We start from the raw sequence: 20,722 nt of genomic DNA, 5'->3' as shown, positions 1-20,722 counted from the left end.
CCAAGCTACGACTACGGTCTTTCTACGTCGTACCGTGCACTGCTTCGTGATTTACATATGGTTACGGTGAGGTATAGGTTTTCAAGGCATTCTGGGCCATATTCTTTGCTTCGAATGGTGAATAATCTGCATGTCTAGCATCGTCATCACAAGCCAGCAAGGCAAACTTTCCTAAATTTTCCCCCCTACTTCCACTTCCATAGAATCAGCAGCTACATGGTTCACTACATCGCTGTTTCATCTGACCTAACGCCACTCTCGTTTCACCAGCCATTCCATAAAGACCATTTACTAAACTCAAATATCTTCTTACTGCGTAAAAAGTAGAACAATATCCTCAGTGATCGATGAGAATTCCTTAATCGTCATAGAAAGGTCTCCCAAGGGTCCCAAGGGACTCTTGAAATCCACACAGGCGGCTTCATGATCGAGTAATATCTCAATGATTCTGGAACATCGTATCCTACGAACATAACACTGTGCTGTCAAAAGTCATTCTTAGAATATGCATGGGTTGGTTCCATGGGCCGAAAGGAAATCGAGACAACCACGGCTGCAATCATCTCCGATCTAGAATTACCCCATGGGGCTCCGCGCTTGAGCAGAAGCATACCATGGATACTGACCCCACATATGATGCGACATGAAGTGGATGGCTCAGTGGGCAATCCGAAGGACGAATCTGGACAGTAATCATAGCAGCTACAAATTGTAGAATGTGATTATGTTGAATCATGTGTCGCACCGTCTGTCTCAAGCAGCCCGTCAGCGAAACCACATCGGCATGGCCTACGTGGCAAATGTACAGTCCTATTTCCTTGTAGTAAGAAATAATAAACTGGCTCTAAAAAAACTATCTTATGGTGATTGAACTCATCCAGGAAACCTATCAATTAAGTGGATTGTCAATGAATAAGGTTTAGAAGACTCTTTTTGTAATTTTGTAAACTCAATATACAAAACAAGCTTTATGTTAATAAGAGGTCCGCCGCCGAGCGGCTATTATTTCCATAGACTTCTTGCCAAGACTTATATGGTCATGGAGTAGTAAAGGCCTTTCCTGCTGATCTGGACCGATCCATCGAAACGACGTGAACTCGTTTTATCTCTTGCCTTGCATTTCATGTGGCTTTACTTCGGGCTAATAACGTCTTCGAATACTATATCACGAGCTTTCTCAAGGTTTCTTATGACGCCCTTGGAGTCCACACGTCATGAAAGCCCACTTACTGAAGCTTATTTGCAAACGGCATGGAGACTTTAACCCCGGTCAAATGGAATGAGCTAAAGAGTCATCGACAAACACCAGACTTGATATGCTAGCCCCAACAAAGTGCCTTGTGATCGCGTCTATTTGTTCGAGGGCAGTCTAAGCTTGCGTTCTGGGCTTTACCAAGCTGCATGCAGTCAGCCGTTTCCAACCAAACCCTAATAAACTTGGAAGAAAATGCCGCATCGAATTCCATGTCAGGCATAGGCCGCATCATAGACGATAAAGAGACTCTTGCGGTCATCAGTATGCCAATGAGATTTTAGGAAGCGATTAGTTGTATCGTCATGCAATGGGTAGTGGGAACACTGGTACCGCTCTCAAGCCCGGTCATTTGCCTGCTATCAGGTTTGGCGCATAGAATTGAACCTTTGTCCTGAAACAACGGAACATGTATTATGGTACCAGCAGTACCCTTATACGTATAAGAACGTCGCGATATGCCATGGTATTAGGAATTGAGATATCTGTTATCGAACTTCCTTCCATTAATCAAATCTACCACATTCCGAAACAAGTTAGAACTTCACTTAACCTATACCCATCCCTGAGTGCCAGTCACCATGCCGACGTCTTATGGAACTTTGCAATGGGTGGCTCCAAATCGAGCAAATGCCAAATTTGATATCGATGGTGTGGACACCACATGCGCCATGACTATCAATGGCGCGGTTCCAAATTTCGGCTCCTCGGAGGCAACATTAAATTTTCAAGATACAGACCAACTCTCCGGCACACGAAGCTTCGATGGCCACATTGGTAGAGGAGACTTCGAAACCGATTTTGATAACGCTCCTAAGATCCAAGGCGACCTAAGCATGCCTATCGACCAATACATAACTGTTATGGGCAATGCAATCTGGACACGGTCCTTCTGATAATCAAAGTATGTACTTTTGTTAGACTTTACTGGTAGGTACATTCTCCTGGAGGAATCTTTTGAAACGCTAACAAGTTTGCCACAGAAGCTGAAGAAATATTTTGACTAGCCCGGAAAAGCAGGCTGGCAGGAGGCCTTCAATTCGGGACCTGTCTGTCTAAGTGTAACGTTGATTTCTTCAATCTTTGCAAGCCTCAGTACAGGTTTTTCCTCCTCAACCAGAGGGTTTTTTCCCTGCACTTATATGCGAATGCAGAGGCAACTGTAACCTAGTATAAGATGCTTTTATCAGCTTGAATATTATTTAGTTTACTCTATTCAATGAGATGAGGTCCCTCTTGTTATTTCGGAGTGAACTTCTTCTCGTCGCTGTATAATATTCCATACTCTCGGGGCCGTTTCGGATTGACTATAGGTAGTCATGCAGTATACCACCAGCCCAAGCACCACAACGAACCATCGAAGTATGGCCTCCCCTTTCTCATCTTCCAACATATTCATGGTCAAGTGCCGACACCCCGACTCAACCACCTCGCGCATTAGAACTACTGAAGTGAACATTCTTTCGGCCTCAGCTCCCCAGACTTCAGCGCTATCAAAATCACGTCGTATCGGCTGGAGAAATCTCTTGACAATTCATGAGAGGGGTGGGCAGGATATACGCGTTCTAGGAAGACAAGCAGGAGGGTGCCCTGGTGGGCTTAAATGCCTCCTTCACACGCGGGGATTTCAAGCCCTCATGCAGCAGGTATGATGAATTCGGGGAACCGAAGCCTTCTCCCTGGTCCCGGATGATGCATCTTTATCCGGCCTCCCCCAATCAATATCGCCAAGCACCATATAGCCAACAGGAATGATCAACCCAGATGAATAATCGTGCACTTGTCGATGATCTTGCCTGACGTCTTTGTTGCTATTCAGGAAGTGTCAGGACAAGATGCAATATCTCAATACGATGTAGCCGGGTCATCGGAAGCTACAGGGACCTGTTAAATGGAAAATCGGCGACCTCGCCGCCATCGGGGGAAGAGGATAATCTCGATTGGGGTTTGTTGAGGCGATGGGTGGTGTATTTTCGAGTTGATGGTTTCGCACAGCTGCGGTAGTTGCACGATAAAATACGTGCCCCGCCTGGTCTCGCGGAGAATGCAGTCAGCATTATCACTTTGAATGCCATTTGTATATGGCATTTGATGAGCTTCTGGTTACACGGCCTACATGTCTTGCCCGCTTGAACAGGTGGCTGAGCCGGCTTTCTCGTAAATTGCTGAGGTTGGGGAGCAATCTAGGAAGGTTGCTCAGAGCGGTGCAACTGTAGACCTTCGAGCCTATAAGTTTCCACAGGATAAGCTGAATAGAAGAACAGCTATACCAGAAGGTGGATGCACGTTCATATCTGGCTATATGGACGGATATATGTCTGAAAGATCGCATAAAGCCGGTCCATTATTAGCTAAAGCAAGGTTGTCATAGGACAGTACACATCATAAAGTGTTAGAATTAGGCGTGAGTAACCGGTAAAGAATATAACCTCTCATTGGAAAGACTTTAATTGCAAATAAATGGTCATTCCAGTCATGTCGTGACTGCACAAGATCAGGCAAGTGGGCCGACAGTACTTTGAGCATCGCTCCCGTGCACTAGATTGGGTAGGTGGGGCCAAAGGCTACTGAGTAGTCTCCCATCATTCGTAGGCTGTGAGAAAGAATCATACTAGTAATGCTAATTTCAAGATAAATCCTACTTCGCATTCTGAGGACAGCCAAATGTACGTAGTACACATGTTAGAATAAATTAGTTTGCTACTAATCCGAAACCTTGGCCATCACCCTATTTGCCCTACGACCCAGTCTTTGAGGGCAAACTTCTGAATGTAATCCCTGCTTTTGTGTTTATATACGGTGTTATGCGAGTAAAATTTGGGATGTATGAGGCTCCAATGATTAGGGGTAGAGTTACTCGGTCAAGCTACCTTGTCGCTGTTTGAAAATTAACCTGAACCACTTAGGAACGGTGGTCTTGTATCGAGTGTAATTGCTTTTCGAGACCCTTCTAAAATCCCTGAGCGACAATACGCGTGGCGGAGCAAGATCAAGGCCCTCATGAATGTACACGTAACGCTCATGGGCCATGGACCTTTTTCTAGAATTGGATTGGTTTTCTCCGCCAGACTGTCTTATGATATTGAGTATCAAACTTAGTTCAATCACTATTGAGTAGTGGCAGGATAAAGCTGCGAAGTCATTTGTCGATTGAGAACCAAAAGCACGGACTGATTTGCTGACAGCTAGCATCCTTAGGCGGGGTCGGGTTGATAAGCATTCCACTCGGCTGGACCTACTCAATCTATCATCATTCGCATACTACTTAGCCGACTTCGAAGTATTAATATGTGATAGCTTTGCCGCACCACACTCGCCATACTTGCCACTGTATAGAGAAACCAAACGGGCACCGAATTCTTACACATTTCACTGATGTCTGAACTTAGCGCGAGTTTCACAATTCATCACCTCGATGGATATTTCGAGCGCATTGAATTACCCGCACGATTTCGGCGCGAGCAGAACCCCAAGCTCGACCGAGGGCTTCTAGCAACTATCCAGGCCTATCATGTCTCCCACATCCCGTATGATAACACTGCCCTCCACTACAGCCCAACACCTTCCATATCGCTTCATATCCACGATATCTTTCACAAACTTGTGACAAGAAAGCGAGGGGGTTACTGCATGGAGAACAATATTCTCTTATACCATGTATTGAGACAGCTAGGGTTTGACGTGTACCTCACTGGCGCTCGTCTCTTTCGAGACGCAAACAACCCTAAACCGGGTTGGTCGGGCTGGTAAGTAAACCCCCCTTCCATATCCCAGATTGAGACTTAGCATATGATTCTCTAGGGAACACGCCGTGAACATCGTTACTCTCGCAGACAACTCCAACTACATGCTTGACGTCGGCTACGGGGGCGATGGACCAACCACCCCATTACCCCTAGTTCACACCCCCATCCCCATCCACAATATCGGCACGCAGGAAATCTGCCTCCAGAAGAATGGAGAATCGTCGGGAGATCGGTCACATTCCGCCAACGATCCTAGTACTAACGCTTGGACCTACCAGTTCCGCAACGGCAGCGAGCAAGCCTGGCGTGTGGGTTATGCCTTTCATGAACTCGAGTTCTTTCCGCGGGACTTCGAGGTCATGAACTTTTACACGAGTCAGAATCCGACCTCGTTCCTAACACAGCGGTTGTTGGTCATTCGGTTCCTGCAACGCGCTGACGGTGAGGTCTACGGGAAAGTGATTCTGGATCAGGATAAGTTGAAGGAGAATCGGGGAGGGAAGAATGAGCTGGTGAAGGTGTGTAATACTGAGAGTGAACGGGTGGACGTTTTGCGGGATGTTTTTGGGGTGGACCTTACGGAGGAGGAGAGAAGAGGTGTCTGTGGGAGGGTGTCGGCTTTGCCCGTCTAGGGTGTGTCCGTAGTAGAAGGGGGTATTGGACTATATATTCATTAACGTACATTTTTGTGATCAGACAGTTATGTGATCCATGATTTAGATCGTTGGGTTATGCAATAACATGCAATTCTAAGATAACTTACCATCTCTACTAATTTATTTGTGAGAACTCATCCGTCAAACCCACCTCTCACCTCATTTCAACTACTCAGCAACCTCAACAACAATATGCCCAACACCCCGAGAAACGCAAGCCAGCATCTCTGATTTCTGCTCCGATTCCATCAAGGCAGTCCCCCGATGCAACACCCGCCCACAGCGAACAGAAACCCTGCAAGCCCCACAATTTCCCACCTCACAAGAACTCCCAATCTCGAAGCCCGCACCTCGCACAACTTCAAGAAGCGACTGCTCAGCCCCTACCTGAAGTCCCTCTGACTTTCGACTTGGACCAACAACATCCACAGTGAAGGGGTCACCGGCGGCATCATCACCATCGAATGCCTCATAATGTACCTCATCAGGAGACATATCCACTGCGGTGGCCGTCTGTACCACGGCGTCGATCATGCGCTGCGGCCCACACACGTAAACATGGCTGTTCCAGATGCGATTTCGCAGGATCTCAGCAATGTCCATTCGTTGGCCCTGCGACTTATCGTAGATGGTGACATGCGGCTGCAGGTCCTCCAGCAGGGGTTGAAAGGCAACGTCAGTGGCGCTCCGCACCGCATAATGTAGGGAATAGTCCTGGTTTGTGTCCTTGAGGCGTTTCATCATAGCGAGGAGGGCGGTGATTCCTATCCCACCCGCGATAAAGATGTGATGAGACGCCATCTTGTCGATGGCTAAGCCCTGCCGTATCCCAGACCCCACTAAGACTGTGTCCCCCCGTTTGAGTGTTTGATGGATAAAGCTCGACCCGCCGCGGCTGCGTTCGTCCAGGGCCACCCCCAGTGTAAACCGATCCGTGTTGCCGTGAACGATGGAATAGGCGCGTCGTAACCCGCTAGGAAGCTTGAGCCGGGCATGACTGCCAGGTAATATAGCACCAGGTGAGGAAGCAGTTCGGCTAACTGCCTCCAGCTCCAGGCGCACTATGCGAGGAGTCTCCGCCGTATGACTAGCAACTCTGAATTGCCTCCAAGTCTCAGGCGGACGCTTAGCCGCGGCCTCCTTCTCCTGATGTGCTCGCCAGCGCTCGATGAACACATCCCTGCATTCATCCCCCAGGACCTCCATTGTCATGAGATGCTGCGTCACTGCCAAGTCTGTCTTGTCGCGGTGGACGTAATGGTGCAAACGGGCGATCGACCATCGCGGATGACTTCGACGAATAACGCTAATCTCCAACCCTTCTTGTATCCACCCTTCCTCTATGACACGGTAATACCATCCCGTCTTAGCCTCCTGGTGAGTGAGCGGAGCGAAGTTCTTTATCCCGAAGCGCTGGTTTAGCTTGAAGCACGGTTGGCGCGGGAGACTGACCTCCAGCACGCAACCGTTGCGGCCGCCAGTGCTCAGGGAGCCCGGTGGCCCAATGCGCACCCTATCGCCGATGCATACGGTCTGCTCGTTCCAGCCATCCGCGACGAGATTCTCGCCAAAGCCGCCCGGTACGAAGCGTGTACGAGCCTCGGGAAAGCGATCGGCCCAGAAGGGGTAGTGGTCTGAGCAGTACTGATGAATGGCTTTGTCGATGCCCCCGTGGAAGGTCAGATCGTGTTCGTCATCTTCTAGGCCGATTGTGGAGACGTAGAGCTGGCCAGGGCGGGTTTGCTTGTCGATGCCGGAGAGGACGGGGCCAAAGGAGCGGAGTTTGGAGGTGCGGATTTCTTGGAGGGTCGTTGGGGGTGGGATGGGAATAATGGGAGATTGTGAGCTGAAGTCGATGCGGGTCATCGTTGTAATGATATACCTGCGGTTGTTGGAGGCGGTCTCATTTCACCGTTGGTGCATTTTCGCTGGAAAATGAGCCTAGGGCTGCATTTATAGTATGACTCTCCGGATAGGACCAAACAAGTTAGTGATCCGTGGCTGTCGTTCCCGCTCACCCGAATAGGAAGTTATCTGGTGAGGGACCCACTCCTCCAACCCTGGTTTGTTTTTCCTTTTCCTCCTCACTCCCCGGCTCTGTTGACTATGGTAGAGCAATATGGCAACCGTGATTATTATGCTCATGAAGATTGGTCAATCAATCACTGGTTAGCCATCAGTCACCTTACTTGCACTGATAGCCTAATGTATCTCTTGGGCTTGCTTCTTCAAGCGGCGTTCGCTCAAGTGTAATAAAAGCCAGAGAAAGCGTCTGCCACACAACCCACAAGATCGGACATGATGCATAACATATCGAGCTCCTCCCTTGTCAAATGAGATCTTTGGCCAACGACTCACTGGGCCTTGCCTTTGGTGGTGCTGGCGCTGTGTAAGAGATGGTGGTTAAAGGGGCTTGCTTTGGTTATTTTCTGCCCTCTAGTAGTCACTGGAGTGGCTGAAAAGATAAACAGATACCAGCATAACAACCTATCGAAGGCAGTATAACCACCACCCTCTATTCTCAATACAGCAGAATTCCGAACTCCCACCCTTGTGTTGTGGAGATCAACCCAACGGGGCTGCATGCATACGGAAGCTTAATCTCTGGTGGGGAGTTGGTGCTCGGCAAGTCTCCTTTCGTCAGCAAAACCTCTCAGTCTCAATGCTGCTGCGCCTTTATCCTTCTCAAACTCTTACTCCGAAAGAATCTCTTTATCATATATTAATCCTCTCTTTTCCTCCTTGTTCTGGTAGATCAAAAAGGACGTATTCGTCGCCGCAGCAAAATGATCATTTACACTCTTTAAACATACATCCAGCACTACCCCAAATCCAGTCTAGTTCCTATTCCATCCACCCGATTTCATTGATCGAAACCAAAAGTTCCGCCCCATCCCCCCACCTGCCATCAACCAATAATCATCACCATTCACCTTACAGCCTAGTAAGTAGTAGTATCTACACTGACTCTGATACTGTGTAGTGGATATAATCCATTCATACATCTATCAAGCCAGCATCTCATCTCCTTACAGTCCATATCATCTCTTCTACCCTGAACATAAGTCTTTGCCTACCTCCCCTAATCAAGCCATTAACCAATCTGCCAATCAGTCAAGCTATATCACACAATACCATACTCGAGAAACGTGAACTTCGCTGCATTTTACCAACCAAATACCAAAATGGCCTGGTCCAAAGCAACCATCATCGCGCTGGTGACTCTGCTTGTAACGGGGCCTCCATCGCTGCTTATTTTTCGGTGCAGATGGCGGAGGAGATCTGAACGGGAAAATGATGGGCGTGACAAGGGGTATGGGGAAACGAATGGATGGATGGCTAGAAGAGATTCTAGGTATGATGTTCCAAGAGGTGAGTGAGCCTTTCTTCCCTTCTTCATTGGGATTATATGCTAGTGGAACTGGGATTGGGGTTGAGAGTTAGTTCTAACGGTTGAAACAGAGGTGTTCGTTTCGCAGAGGATGATCAATGAGGTTTGTGTAGGTTATAGAATTGTGGAAAGGGAGGTGGATCCGTAAAGGTTTATATGATATGCGTGGGTAGAGGAGATGAGCTTATATTGGTAAATGCATATTATAATTGAATAAAGCGTTAACAACCAAATGCCTATGAGTGTATATAACCTAGCAACCATCTCATCACATCGAAATGACCCTCTCGTTCTGCGGCTGTGGCAGCTCTACGACACACAAATGACAAGTTCGGTCGATCTCCATACGCATTCAAAAGTAACTGAACCATATCGAGATAGTCATGTTCCGCTGCTCTATCAATGGCCAATCTGCCATCAATAGGCGCTGCTGGGGCCGCCTCATCCGCCCCCTTGGCTAACAATCGCATGGCAAGGCCACAGTATCCGTGCATAGCGGCGGCTTGCGATGCCGTGGCTCCGCGATGCTTTCCTGGGTGGGCATTCACGTCAGCTCCATGGTCGATTATTAAATTTGCGATATCCACTTTTTCGCTCAGGATGGCTAGTGCAATGGCGTTCCTAGGTTATCTGTTGCTGGAGTATTTATTTCAGCTCCATTGTCCAGCAATAATTGGACGACGCTTAGTCTGGGTCCACTAACAAACCGCCTGACTGAACGTTGGAGTAGTGTTCCATGGTATAACGGGTTGTCGTCGTCAATGTAAGCAGCATTGATGTCCGCCCCGGCGTGGATTAATAGTCGGACCATTTCGAAGTCGGGAGCCCAGTCATTGTCCATCATAAGATGAGACATTATTGTTTTGAGTGATCGGGAGTGTTGCTCAGGGCAATACTGTGACATCAATGTCATTGTTCTCTTGACAACGCCCGCTTGGCCGACTTCTACCGCCGTCTCGAGCGCCGATTCCTTTCCTATGAGATTGTTGAAGCCGGGGCCATACGTCAATTGCAGATCGATAATATCAAGTGAGCATGTATTTTCAAGGGCGAACGTGAAGGCAGATGATGACACATCGTCATGGATAACAGCGGGGTTGGGATTAGTGACAAACGTTAGTAATAGCTGAATCATTCGGTGGCCTCTCTCTTCAATCGCATGACCCAAGGCAGTATATGTGGTATCTCCGGGGTGTGGTGGCAGGGCGTCGATATCTGCACCATCTTGTGCGAGAAATCGCACGCCATCGGGCCATCCCAAGTACACTGCATACTGGAGGGCTGTTTTGTTTCCGGCACGGAAGCAATTGTTCATGTAGGGTGACGACAAGGGCTTTGAAGGTCGCTCGTTCACGTCTGCACCTGCCTGGACTAATAGACGAAATGCTTCGAGGTCTTTATTCTGAATCGCAGCATGGAGGGCTGTGAGTCCATCCTCCGGCCCGGCTGGCGCATGCACATCTCCCTGCTTGTCCAGGATTACCTTGAGACTGACCAAATTACCAGAAAACGATGCCGCTTGCAACATGGTGATCCAGCCACGGAACCCTGGTTTGGCATTGATATCGGCTCCCATCTGTGGTAGAAATAATTCGTGTACTCATTTAAATTACCAGACCCAAAAGAGCCCCGTATCAGTACTGTATATATTGTAACTACCTCCCTGTGTCGGGATTGGGTACGGGTCATGCTTCTACGCCCTCGGCGTGCCAGGGCAATAGAACGGAAGGGACTCTATCATCAATTCGTCGGTTTTTGGCTACGTATGAGCGAGCGGGGAAAGAGAAAAGAACCCCGGACGTCGGCAGACAAAGCCTCACACCAATCAAAACGGAGCTTGTTGGCCGTCGGCCAACAAGCGGCATTTCGATTGGTGTGTTTGCCCATAGTCCGCCGTGCACGGTTGCTAGTTGTAAACAAATGAAAACCATCCATTTTCTTTCGGGACGAGGATCGTCTCGTTCCAATCCGGTAGCCCTCACATCTCACCTACACATCCAAGAATTTTGCCTGATGTAACCATCAATAGACAGGTTAGTGAAGGATCCGGTTCCAGCAAACTCATTTGCAGCACATTCTGATGGAGCCACCGCATATGGGGTCAACTCGGACAGCCATGCCGGGTTTGAGCTAGTGAGTTTCAGCGGGGCCCCATATCCGGTCGACGCGGGGAATGAAGCAATTGCCAGCCCGCAGCTGCGTTGTATCTGCCTTTGCTTCCAGCAGTCTCACCACTATTGTTAAGCTTCCTTGTGCCGCAGCCGCCTGGATCGCCGTCCGGCCAGAGTACTTTTGATCCAGGAATTCGGTTATCTTGATCCCTGTCCTGTGGTATTGGGTCGAAGATGCTTGGTTTATATTGACTAAAGCCAGCGGGAGGAGTCAACCAAGCATTTTCAATTGACGAGTCAATCGGGGATTCTTGAAGAACCCAGTCCTGCAGGAAAAGTTCGAAGACGTTCGTTTGGTTAACGGATGAAACCTCACGAGCGCCTCCCATAGCCCTATGGTTGAGGGCTAAATGGCCTGATTGGCTATATGATTGTCCATCTACCGGATTAAATGGTAAGTTGAACATGTCAACATTTGCGGCTGGTGTGCTGAATTATCGCACCACCGCAGACTGACTTTGATACTCGAATAATATCCAAGGGAGGTTATCAGTGCGGACCTCCCTCGTAGGGGCAAACGGCCTCGGCATCAGTCGAGGCGTACGAACCTCCACGCCCTCTGGTGCGGTGTCATTCTCCCCTATTCATCCGATAGCTTCGTGTCAGCCACGCCGCCTATCCCCAACCAGCCCATGAAGACTGGGAAAACTCGCCTTCCAACGCAAAGTTAGTAGCAGATGTAACATGTCTCGCCATTTCCCTCTTTGCCTGCTTAGCCGTGTAGATCTTCCCATGCATAAACACTTCGTAATCTTCTTTCCCCTGTAACTTTCGTTTGGCAACCTCTCGCTGCACAAACACCCTTGCTGAGGTCGTACCGTTCTTCCTCAACCCCCAAGCTTTGAGCTTCTTCTTGTACTCGGATTCCCTAGTACATCATGAGCACAGATCAGTATGCGGGCAGTAAATCCTACTTTCTGTGGAATCCATGCTTCGCGATCATATGTTTCATCATCCGGTTTAGTGGGTTCTTGCGGTAGAGGGATGAGACTTCTTCTTTGTGTTTGCTCCATTCAGCATCTTTTGAAAACATGATTAAACTTTGTCCAGTGTATACTGGAAAGAAAACGCGGCTGTTCTGATTACCGCCGGTGGTTCAAGGGAGGTCCAGGTAAAAGAGGTTGGCGCAGCTGGTTATTAGCCTCGTGCTCAGCCTCTCGGATATGGAGACGCTAAGAAGTACTTAGTCCGTAGTTTGAATAGAGGCACAGCCACGGACTTGCGGCAGGGATCCTCTTCCGTCAGGATTGGCGCAGAAGCTTGGGGGCTTTGCGCATTGAAACTAGACAAAGAGCCAAGGTGAGTTGGAAGTTATTACTATGGAACTCTTGTGGTTTCATATGCTGGATTTTTTGATGTTTTCGTTGTAGTTGTCGAGTAACAGTCAAAAATGGATCGAGTTGGGTATGTGTATCGATCTCTTTTTCACGGCATGCAATTGAAGCTCGCGGAATGAATATTATTTAATATTATCTTGCATCTACTTCACTGTTCATCCGGGATAATCACCCTGTCCAGCACGTTCAGAATGCTCCTCAAGGCTAAACTTAGATTCCCAACCTCGCAGCCTCCGCCCTTAGAATATCCGGCACTTCGTCCTCCAGGCTATTTTCTTGTGGCTTCCACCCAAAAACCCTCCGTCCTCTTAGCGCCTTGCCGCGCGAATTCCAACCCCAGCTTGCAGCCTCGAAGCCCGCCGGCGACTTGATCGCCTCTTCAAGCGAGAGCTCCTTAACATCCGGCTTCTCCTTCAACAGTCCTAAAGCATGTGCCTGCTTCCCCACCAACTTCGCCAGATCACCCCAAACATGCTCACCGTTTTCACAGAGAAAGTACCCCTTCTCACCCCAGATCTCCTTGTCAGCCTTCTTGCTAGGATCAAGCGCTGCATCAACGAGAGCCCCAAACAATGTACTTAAATCATAAACATGCACATTATTCCAGCGTGCCAGACCCTTGCCAATTTGAGGGGTGTAGCCCTGTTTCAAGATAAAGCTAGCAAGCTCATAAGCCTGTCTACCGCGAGAAGACACAGGTCCTCGTCCTTTCCCGTAGATAGTAGGTGGGCAAACAATGACTGTCTTGACCGTGTCGGGATGCTCGGTTCCCGTCTTGAGAACGATCTCGTCGACGTTGCGGTGGAACGCATCCGCGGGAAGATTGACAAGTTCACCTACTCCCTCATCGTCGTTGAATTCTTTGTCGTCATGCTCGCCATGGACTTTCTTCACTTCGGAATCAAAGTATGTCAGGATTCCGGTGCCGCCGGTGTGCAGCCAGTAGCCCGGTCTTTCGGGGGAATGACCCTCGATCATTCCCTTGGCGATGGCATTGGCCGCGCCGACATGGTCGGAGGCGTCGGCGGTGTCTATTCCATCAGCTTTCATGGTCTTTGATACTTATACACAATAAAAAAGATAAGGTAATGGAAAGGAGGAGAAGGGGCACTGTGCATACGAAGAACAATATCCGCCCAAGCAGCTTCTTTTACAAGAATCTCCGAATCATCTAGACTACCAATAACAGTGCGGATATTAGGGTATGCCTCGCGAACTCGGCTCGCTTTCTCCTCTGAGCGAATCAAGGCGGCATATTCAAAGTTGGGGTGGTGCTGTGAGAGGTAATAGAAGGCATCGCCGCCAATGTAGCCGGTCACACCGGTGATGAAAAGCTTGGTAGGCATATCGATAACCCTTGGGAAGTATTCAGGGATTGGGTGGTGCTGGCTAACTCACAAAGACCGATGTTTACATGGTGAGTTTGATGTTTAAATGCTTAACTGGTTCGGTGTGGGGCAATCCATTAGTTAGTACATGACTTCATAACTTACAAATCATCAAATAATCGTCCCCAAAACATTACCGCTTTTGTGCATACTCGGCCGTGTCCACGCAAAATAGCCAATCACATTCCACAATTTTGCGAATATGCGGGGTGCGAACAAGGCACCGGACAAGTTCTAGATAGCATATAACCAGGAAAGTCTCCGAGTTATCTAATCAGAATTGGCAAAAGCCGTAATCGGGTATCCAATCGAAAGCTGCTGCTGCATCGGCATTGTCAACGAGCCCTCTTGCATAATCATCATGCGCTGTCCATGGGCTGCAGCAGGGTTACTCTCATGCAGGAGAAGGTACGCTTCTAGAAAAGCCCTTGCGCTCCTCACACAAACCATCCGACTATACTCCTGCTTATCGCCACGCGCTCCTTGCAAGAATAATGGCATGTATAGCTGTCCTTTCAAGCTGTGAGTATGAACGAGGCGGAAGGACTGAGTTGCTGTAAGGAACCCATGAAGCAGAGCCCCAGGCCCATCAAACACTGCAGGCCATATATACTTCCAGTAAGCTCATCATTATTCAGAATTCAATGCTTTACTGAAGTAGGGTATTTTGCAAAGTCACCCGTGCTGAGAGCAAAGCAGGGTAAGAGACTTTCCAATTAGAGCGGGATGGCCGGTCTGGAAGACCCGAATGGCGTTATATCTTGGCTGTTATTTTGAGTAAACATATCAGTTCAGCAGATACCAGGTTGTAAATCAGGTAATTTAGGCCCTTATCGTCGCTCCAACGCTACATTGACCAAAGTTTACTAAAGAGTATTGATTCCTGTCATACTAATATCCCAAACATATATATTTCCATTAGAGTCTTGGCGTAATCTAACAACGAATGAGTGATTGAACAAAAAAGGAGATCGTGTTGTCCCGATAATTGTAGCCGTAAATTTAATACGACTAATCAGCCGCAATATACCGATATTGGACACATTGAAGTTCAGTCCATTAGCAACAATAATGCCACCGCCTCATGTAATTCTTTGTTGCCGTTAAAAACACCGTCACTGTAGTAGCATTGGACTTAGAGCATTAATTAGCAAACCCTTACATCAACTAGCATCATTGGTCTAGTGGTAGAATTCATCGTTGCCATCGATGAGGCCCGTGTTCGATTCACGGATGATGCACTCTCTTTTTTTCTTTTTTTTTTCTTTTTACTCCCTATCTCACTACCTGTTCCTTAGTATGGTTAACAACATTCCAATTGCTCCTCTGGTTCTATTTTTGATTTTCTGATAGACTCCAGTGCTACTCAAGTGCCGTAGCTTGAAATAGCATCTCATGATATGTTTGAATTTCTCGACCTCCCATGCACTTGACTGAGCCGACAGGAGAATATTTGGCTATCCTATGATAATACCAGACAAGTTGGACTGTGCTATTTACAGAACCTAGTATGCGCCCTTCCGCTTCTTGTACTTGGGCTGATCGACCGACTCGACTTCCCCAAGGGCAGTCAGCACCGGAGTGGTGTAACTCAACTCCAAGCTTTCCAACTTGCCTCCGGCGGAGTCGAGAGCCCACAGGGTCACCGCCAACCAGTTCGTTCCACGGTAGTTCAGAATTCCCTCAGGGACAGGGAAGCTGGTTTGAGGTCCGATGTTGCTGATGTATTTAGCATATTGGTATCCGTTGACGTAGACTTGCACGCGGTACGGGGATGGCGTAGTGCTGTTGCCGATGTTGAGGAACAGTGGCACATCCCATCCCTTTGGCAGGTCAAGGTCAAACTTGGCGCTATAGAAACCAATGCCTGCCTCGGAGAGTCCCTCAAGAGGGCTGGAAGACTTCCAGTTCCCGCTGGGAGGCTCAGGCTGGTGGAAGCCTTGGCGCTCAGCGTAGAGACCGCCCTCGTTCAGGGGGCCGCGAACCTTGTCTTCGTAGTCTTCGCCGCCGAGGTTTCCGGTCAGCTTCCAGCTGATGGCACTGCCCGGACGCCCAGCAAGTAGGAAGTTCAGAATACCACGCGGGGTCTTCATCAGATCCTCACCAACGGTCCAGTTCTCCTCGAGGCCCATGTTGTCGATCACGACGGTGATCACATAAGACTTGCCAGCCTGAAGCTGAGGCAGTTTGTAGGTGGCGTTGTAGTCGGAGTTTACGTAGAGACCAGTCCAAGACCCGAGGTAGGTTCCGTTCAGCCAGACAGAACTTCCGAACGCTGATCCACCCTGTGTATCGATCGAAAAGGTGCTCTCGTTGCCTGTGGCGGTAAAGTGTCCGCGGTAGAGCAAGTAGCCAGTGTGAAAGCCATAATCGGATGAGTACAGAGAGGTAGGAGTCGTCAGAGACCGAAGCGTATTCTTGGTCTGTTTGAGATCTGCGGCAGGCCAGAGAGAATCATCGTAGGAAGACTGGATCTCAGGAAGAGTGTCCACATACTTCCAGTCCAAGTCCTTCAGGCTGGGAAGCGAGATATCAGGGGCGTTGTATTCGACAGTAGCTGACCAGATGCCGTTCTTGTCAACGGTGTGCGACGTCTTGTCTCCATTAATGAATAGATTCTTAGCCGTAGACGGGACACCAATCACTTCAACGGAAGTGGTAGCGTTGAAGTCTGCGGTGAGGTAAAGACCGCTGCCCTTCAGGTACGCAGTCCGTACAAGGTAGCCCGCTTTGACGATGATGGATGAGGCGACCGTCTCCGATGTGCTGAATCCTGGTGAAGTGCCATCTGTGGCAAGTTGAGGCACCCAGTAGTTATAGGCAGAGTTTCTGTCTGCTAATAGTTAGCTTCAAGTGATTCAGCTGGGGAAGTGAACCTACCAAGGAGAAGAACCTTCAGGTCGCCAACTTGGATGATGCGGCGAGTGGTCGACACATCCCAACCTACAATTACAGACGAGGAGGTCTGTTTTGACGAAATACCAGATTCGGATCCTTCGATAACCGTGACATTCGATTTGGTTGAAATGGCAAGTTCGTGGTGTTCACCTGCACCTCCGTAAAGCACGAGAACCTTTCCGTCGGCAAACTTCTTCCAGGTGAAGACCTCGGCGGTAGAGTAGATAATGTTCGTTCCAGAGACATTGTAGTCGGTCACGTGTATTTTCGAATCGCGACCATTAAGCGTGAGCGTGCCACCAAGCTGAGGAATAGTCACGGTACCAGCACTGGTAGGAAGACGAAGCTTGTATGATGTTGAATCCTCGCTGCTGTAGTCCGAATGTCTAACCACGAAGAAAGAGCCAGTGCTGTTTCCGAGCAGAGGCGTTACAGTCAGGTCCGTGGTATCAGCATATCCGGAAGTTGTCAGATTGCCAGGACTGGCCGTCAAATAACCCGGAGACACTTTCGCGAAGTTGCCAAGAAGCTTGAGTTCACTGTATTTCTCGCGGGTGATGTTGCGAGATTCAGTCACAGCCGAACCATAGTCGTAGGAGGTGTATCCGTTAGGATAACCGAGGTTGCCCCAATTAGTTCCACCAAAGATCTACCCAAATTAGCCATATACTAGCCTAGGTTTCCAGCACACGTACCATGTACAGGTTCATAATGGCAATCTGAAAGCTAAAGTCGTTCTTATAGAACACTCTCTCGAACTCATTGTTCAGGAGTTCAGAGCACGCAGCGAATCCGGGTCCTCCCCAAGGGTCGTACGAACCACCTTGGAACTGCGAGGTGTTAAACGCGAAATGCTAGCAAAGGGTACGTATACTGACCTCAACTATCGCATATGGCGTCGTAGGGCTTTGCTCAAGATGAAGGGTACGGAAGTTGGTAGGCAGGTCACCCGAGGGCCATACCGTAGGGTTCGCCTGGACAAATTAGCTACGAGCACACCGAGACTCAAAATAAACGTACACAGTCAAATCCAAGCCTATGATTGTCAGCCAGTGTTCATGATCAAAAGTATGCTAAACTCACGGGTAGCTATCATGGCCGTAAATGTCGACTGCTCCCTCCCCGGTTCCAGGAGCATTGTGCCCCGAAGCCGAGGCATCGTTATTGATCAACGGTATCACGACACCGGCATTACGAGCCTGGTCTTCAACGTACTGCATGTACACCGGGTCGGGGAACTCGACACCGCAGCAGCCACCAGTGTACTCATTCTCGGGCTGATACAGGATAATTGGACCGCCATTGGTAATCTGGTACTTGGCAATCGTTGCAGCGATATGAGAAACGTAGCTGTGACAAAGTCAGCAGGCGCCAGAAGCCCCCAGGGCGATTTTTGCCGTACTTATCAGTAGCTTCTAGGTAGGCCTTGTCACTTGTGCGAAGAGTGCCATTGACTCTCTGCAACCATCCGGGAAAACCACCGCCGGAACTCTCCGCGTTGATATAGGGGCCTGGACGAGCGAGCAGATAGATACCTGCTTCCGAGGCCGCGTCGAAGAACGGCTCCAGGTCAAAAATGCCGTCTGCCCTGTACTCACCCGGCTTTCCTTCAACAAGAGCCCAGTCGACGTAGAAGGATACGCAGTTGAATCCTAGCGCCTTGACCTTTTGGAAGATGTCAAGCTGGAGTTCTTTTACTGGTAGTCTAGAGCGAACAAGAAACCCCGAGTCAAGACGAGTATAGAGAGAAGGAAGGGCAGTATTACCGGAATGGATGAAACTCGCCACTGAAGATCATGATTCTTTCGCCATTGATGAAGAGAGATTTGTCATCCCAAGTGACCTAGTAAACACCAAATCAGTTGCTAGAAGCGCTGCTAACCATGGAAGTGCATACGTATTTCTGCAACAGTTCCCGCTTGGCCGGGTCAGAATGCTCCGTCAGGGTGAAGCCATTGATTCGGTGCTTTATGGACGCCCCAGCAGCATGTGCAGCCAGCAAGGCAATAGCACAAGCGGAGGAAAGCTTCATGATGCAACACACCCGGGGCGTAAGGAAACGCCAATGGGTCGAAGGGCACGGGTGGTGTCAAATTCCGCGAGAGCTCGGGGAAGCATCATGCCAGCAGGCTCCGGGGGAATGAGCCACTTTATTGCCCTCATTCCACCCCCTCAATATCCGTCCCGACGCTGAATAATGTACGGAGCTGTGAACATACTAGCCGAGCCATGAGTCGGATCCTAGCAACACCGACATCATCGTAGGAGGGGAAGTGGGACCTGTCGAGTCAATTGGTGGTCTCGAGTGTCTAGCATGGGGTTAGTTGGGCATAGCGTAGCGGGCAGGGTCCGAACAGGGCCACGATGCTCAAGCAACCTCGCAAAAAGCAGTAAGATTGCAAGGTGAAGCAGGCAATTGGAATGACGATCCTCCACAGGGACGGCGCCTAATCCGGTTAGTCTGGCCTGGTTTCTCCGCATTGGCTCTCCCGCGCCGGCTAATTGCTTCTCTACTCTCCCGCTTCCCTCCTCTCGTCTGCAACTTGCCCATATATCCCTCCCCTATCTGCTGGTCTTTCAGGGAACTGTGACTATCTCATGCAGGAACGTTTAGAGATATGCTCCCTCTCTCCTGACGATCAGATGTCGGTTGGCTTTCTCATAGATGAGAGTTCTCTTTCATGGTGCCCACCCATTGCGGGAGGACCCTGGAGCCGAAGCCCCAATCAGCCTAAGCTTCCGGATGGCTGACCTGCGGGGTGCCACCGGAGAAATCTTGGTTTCTTGTCCGTGGTGGATATTGCGATCACTGACCTGTCTGGAAGTCTAGTCAGTCATCCTCCAAACTATATGACGAAATCCTTCGCCGCTCGCCAACCGAAATCATGCCACCAGATATGACTGGAGGAACAACTTTTGTATACATCTGCGTCCGAGGACGTGCGCACCCCAAAGGTAAAGTAGCAAGACACCAACTTCAAGCAAACAACACAGTTTAGCTGTCCGAGCTTGATTAAATTAGCCGACGGGTCCAGGCCAACTGGCGATACATGCTCTGACGTTTCTGCTCAAGTATCTCCGACAATTGTCCGAAGTCTAGTTATTTGAGTGGAATTGTTTAATCTGTTGAATGGGCTTCATCTTTGAGCACTAAATGCTCATCCATTTAGGCTTCCGGATAGTTGGCTTGCTTCCCGGACATACCGATCTCAAGGACTCTGAGCCCCACAGACAATGAATTACCATAGCAGCCATCAGATAAGAGTTGGACTGTGGCTTGGTTAAGTCACGGCGGATATTCGTTGGCCAAGCGAGGGTCTCCAGACGTCTTACTCTCTTCAAAGGACTCAACTTTGATCCGATACCATATTACTGGCTGTCAAGCAGCAAACGACTGCAACGTCATTTTACATGCAATCATGGTGCCGCAATCCCAAGATGTCTTCTACCAGGATCTTCAATAATTACATACAAGCACCAAATGTGTGGCTCTAAGATGCATTAGTCTGTTCGAATTGACATCGTAGTATCCAGCCAGAGCTTGACATGTCCAACGCGAGAAGAGCAAGCGCAATAAACGAAAGTGATCACTAAAACACTTCAATGTGCAATACACATTAACATCATCCAGGATTGTTAGGATCCAACTACTAGGTTTGACCTATTGTGTGAGAAGAGCCTCGTCTACAAAGGCGAACGCTCATTTCACCGCAATTTGTCCTCAATACACAAGTACCTGTCTGCGACGATACTTTCGGCTGGGGAAAGTAGGCTCTGAGCTTCTGAACGATGCTTCATTGTGAGAAGACCTCGAAGCTGGACGTTTAGACCAATCACACCCCTACTCTGTCCTTACCCATGACACAGGATTCACTATTTCGTT

The 20,722-nt window shown here is 49.0% G+C and overlaps 7 protein-coding genes and 1 non-coding gene across 8 annotated transcripts; 3 read left to right on the top strand and 5 right to left on the bottom strand.

Annotated features, from left to right (window-relative positions):
• Window positions 1-1,833: 1,833 nt before the first annotated feature.
• On the top strand, window positions 1,834-2,148 carry AtWU_04141 (amino acid adenylation domain protein; the record flags this gene model as incomplete). The annotated part of the gene is made up of 1 exon (XM_035499252.1): window positions 1,834-2,148. The coding sequence occupies one exon, from the start codon at window positions 1,834-1,836 to the stop codon at window positions 2,146-2,148; it is 315 nt and encodes a 104-aa protein (XP_035355145.1).
• Window positions 2,149-4,627: 2,479 nt separating this feature from the next.
• AtWU_04140 (arylamine N-acetyltransferase family protein) lies at window positions 4,628-5,630 on the top strand (the record flags this gene model as incomplete). The annotated part of the gene is made up of 2 exons (XM_035499251.1): window positions 4,628-4,998; window positions 5,054-5,630. The coding sequence occupies 2 exons, from the start codon at window positions 4,628-4,630 to the stop codon at window positions 5,628-5,630; spliced, it is 948 nt and encodes a 315-aa protein (XP_035355144.1).
• A 192-nt stretch (window positions 5,631-5,822) lies between these two features.
• On the bottom strand, window positions 5,823-7,520 carry AtWU_04139 (MOSC domain-containing protein; the record flags this gene model as incomplete). The annotated part of the gene is made up of 1 exon (XM_035499250.1): window positions 5,823-7,520. One exon carries the CDS (start codon window positions 7,518-7,520, stop codon window positions 5,823-5,825), a length of 1,698 nt encoding a protein of 565 aa, XP_035355143.1.
• Window positions 7,521-9,281: 1,761 nt separating this feature from the next.
• Window positions 9,282-10,621, bottom strand: AtWU_04138 (ankyrin repeat domain-containing protein; the record flags this gene model as incomplete). The annotated part of the gene is made up of 2 exons (XM_035499249.1): window positions 9,282-9,666; window positions 9,753-10,621. 2 exons carry the CDS (start codon window positions 10,619-10,621, stop codon window positions 9,282-9,284), a joined length of 1,254 nt encoding a protein of 417 aa, XP_035355142.1.
• Window positions 10,622-11,831: 1,210 nt separating this feature from the next.
• AtWU_04137 (Clr5 domain-containing protein) lies at window positions 11,832-12,249 on the bottom strand (the record flags this gene model as incomplete). Its single annotated transcript, XM_035499248.1, has 2 exons — window positions 11,832-12,084; window positions 12,131-12,249. The coding sequence occupies 2 exons, from the start codon at window positions 12,247-12,249 to the stop codon at window positions 11,832-11,834; spliced, it is 372 nt and encodes a 123-aa protein (XP_035355141.1).
• A 514-nt stretch (window positions 12,250-12,763) lies between these two features.
• AtWU_04136 (nucleoside-diphosphate-sugar epimerase) lies at window positions 12,764-13,899 on the bottom strand (the record flags this gene model as incomplete). The annotated part of the gene is made up of 2 exons (XM_035499247.1): window positions 12,764-13,584; window positions 13,674-13,899. 2 exons carry the CDS (start codon window positions 13,897-13,899, stop codon window positions 12,764-12,766), a joined length of 1,047 nt encoding a protein of 348 aa, XP_035355140.1.
• Window positions 13,900-15,111: 1,212 nt separating this feature from the next.
• On the top strand, window positions 15,112-15,182 carry AtWU_t101. Its single transcript has one exon. It is a non-coding gene; the product is annotated as a tRNA-Gly (tRNA).
• Window positions 15,183-15,446: 264 nt separating this feature from the next.
• Window positions 15,447-18,871, bottom strand: AtWU_04135 (glycoside hydrolase family 35 protein; the record flags this gene model as incomplete). Its single annotated transcript, XM_035499246.1, has 9 exons — window positions 15,447-16,774; window positions 16,822-17,488; window positions 17,535-17,669; window positions 17,718-17,813; window positions 17,860-17,875; window positions 17,923-18,189; window positions 18,242-18,544; window positions 18,606-18,682; window positions 18,737-18,871. 9 exons carry the CDS (start codon window positions 18,869-18,871, stop codon window positions 15,447-15,449), a joined length of 3,024 nt encoding a protein of 1,007 aa, XP_035355139.1.
• Between the last annotated feature and the right edge of the window lie 1,851 nt (window positions 18,872-20,722).

The sequence above is a fragment of the Aspergillus tubingensis genome (assembly GCF_013340325.1).
Source record: "Aspergillus tubingensis WU-2223L DNA, scaffold_6, whole genome shotgun sequence".
NCBI lineage: Eukaryota > Fungi > Ascomycota > Eurotiomycetes > Eurotiales > Aspergillaceae > Aspergillus > Aspergillus tubingensis.
This window is presented reverse-complemented; position numbering and strand designations above follow the sequence as displayed.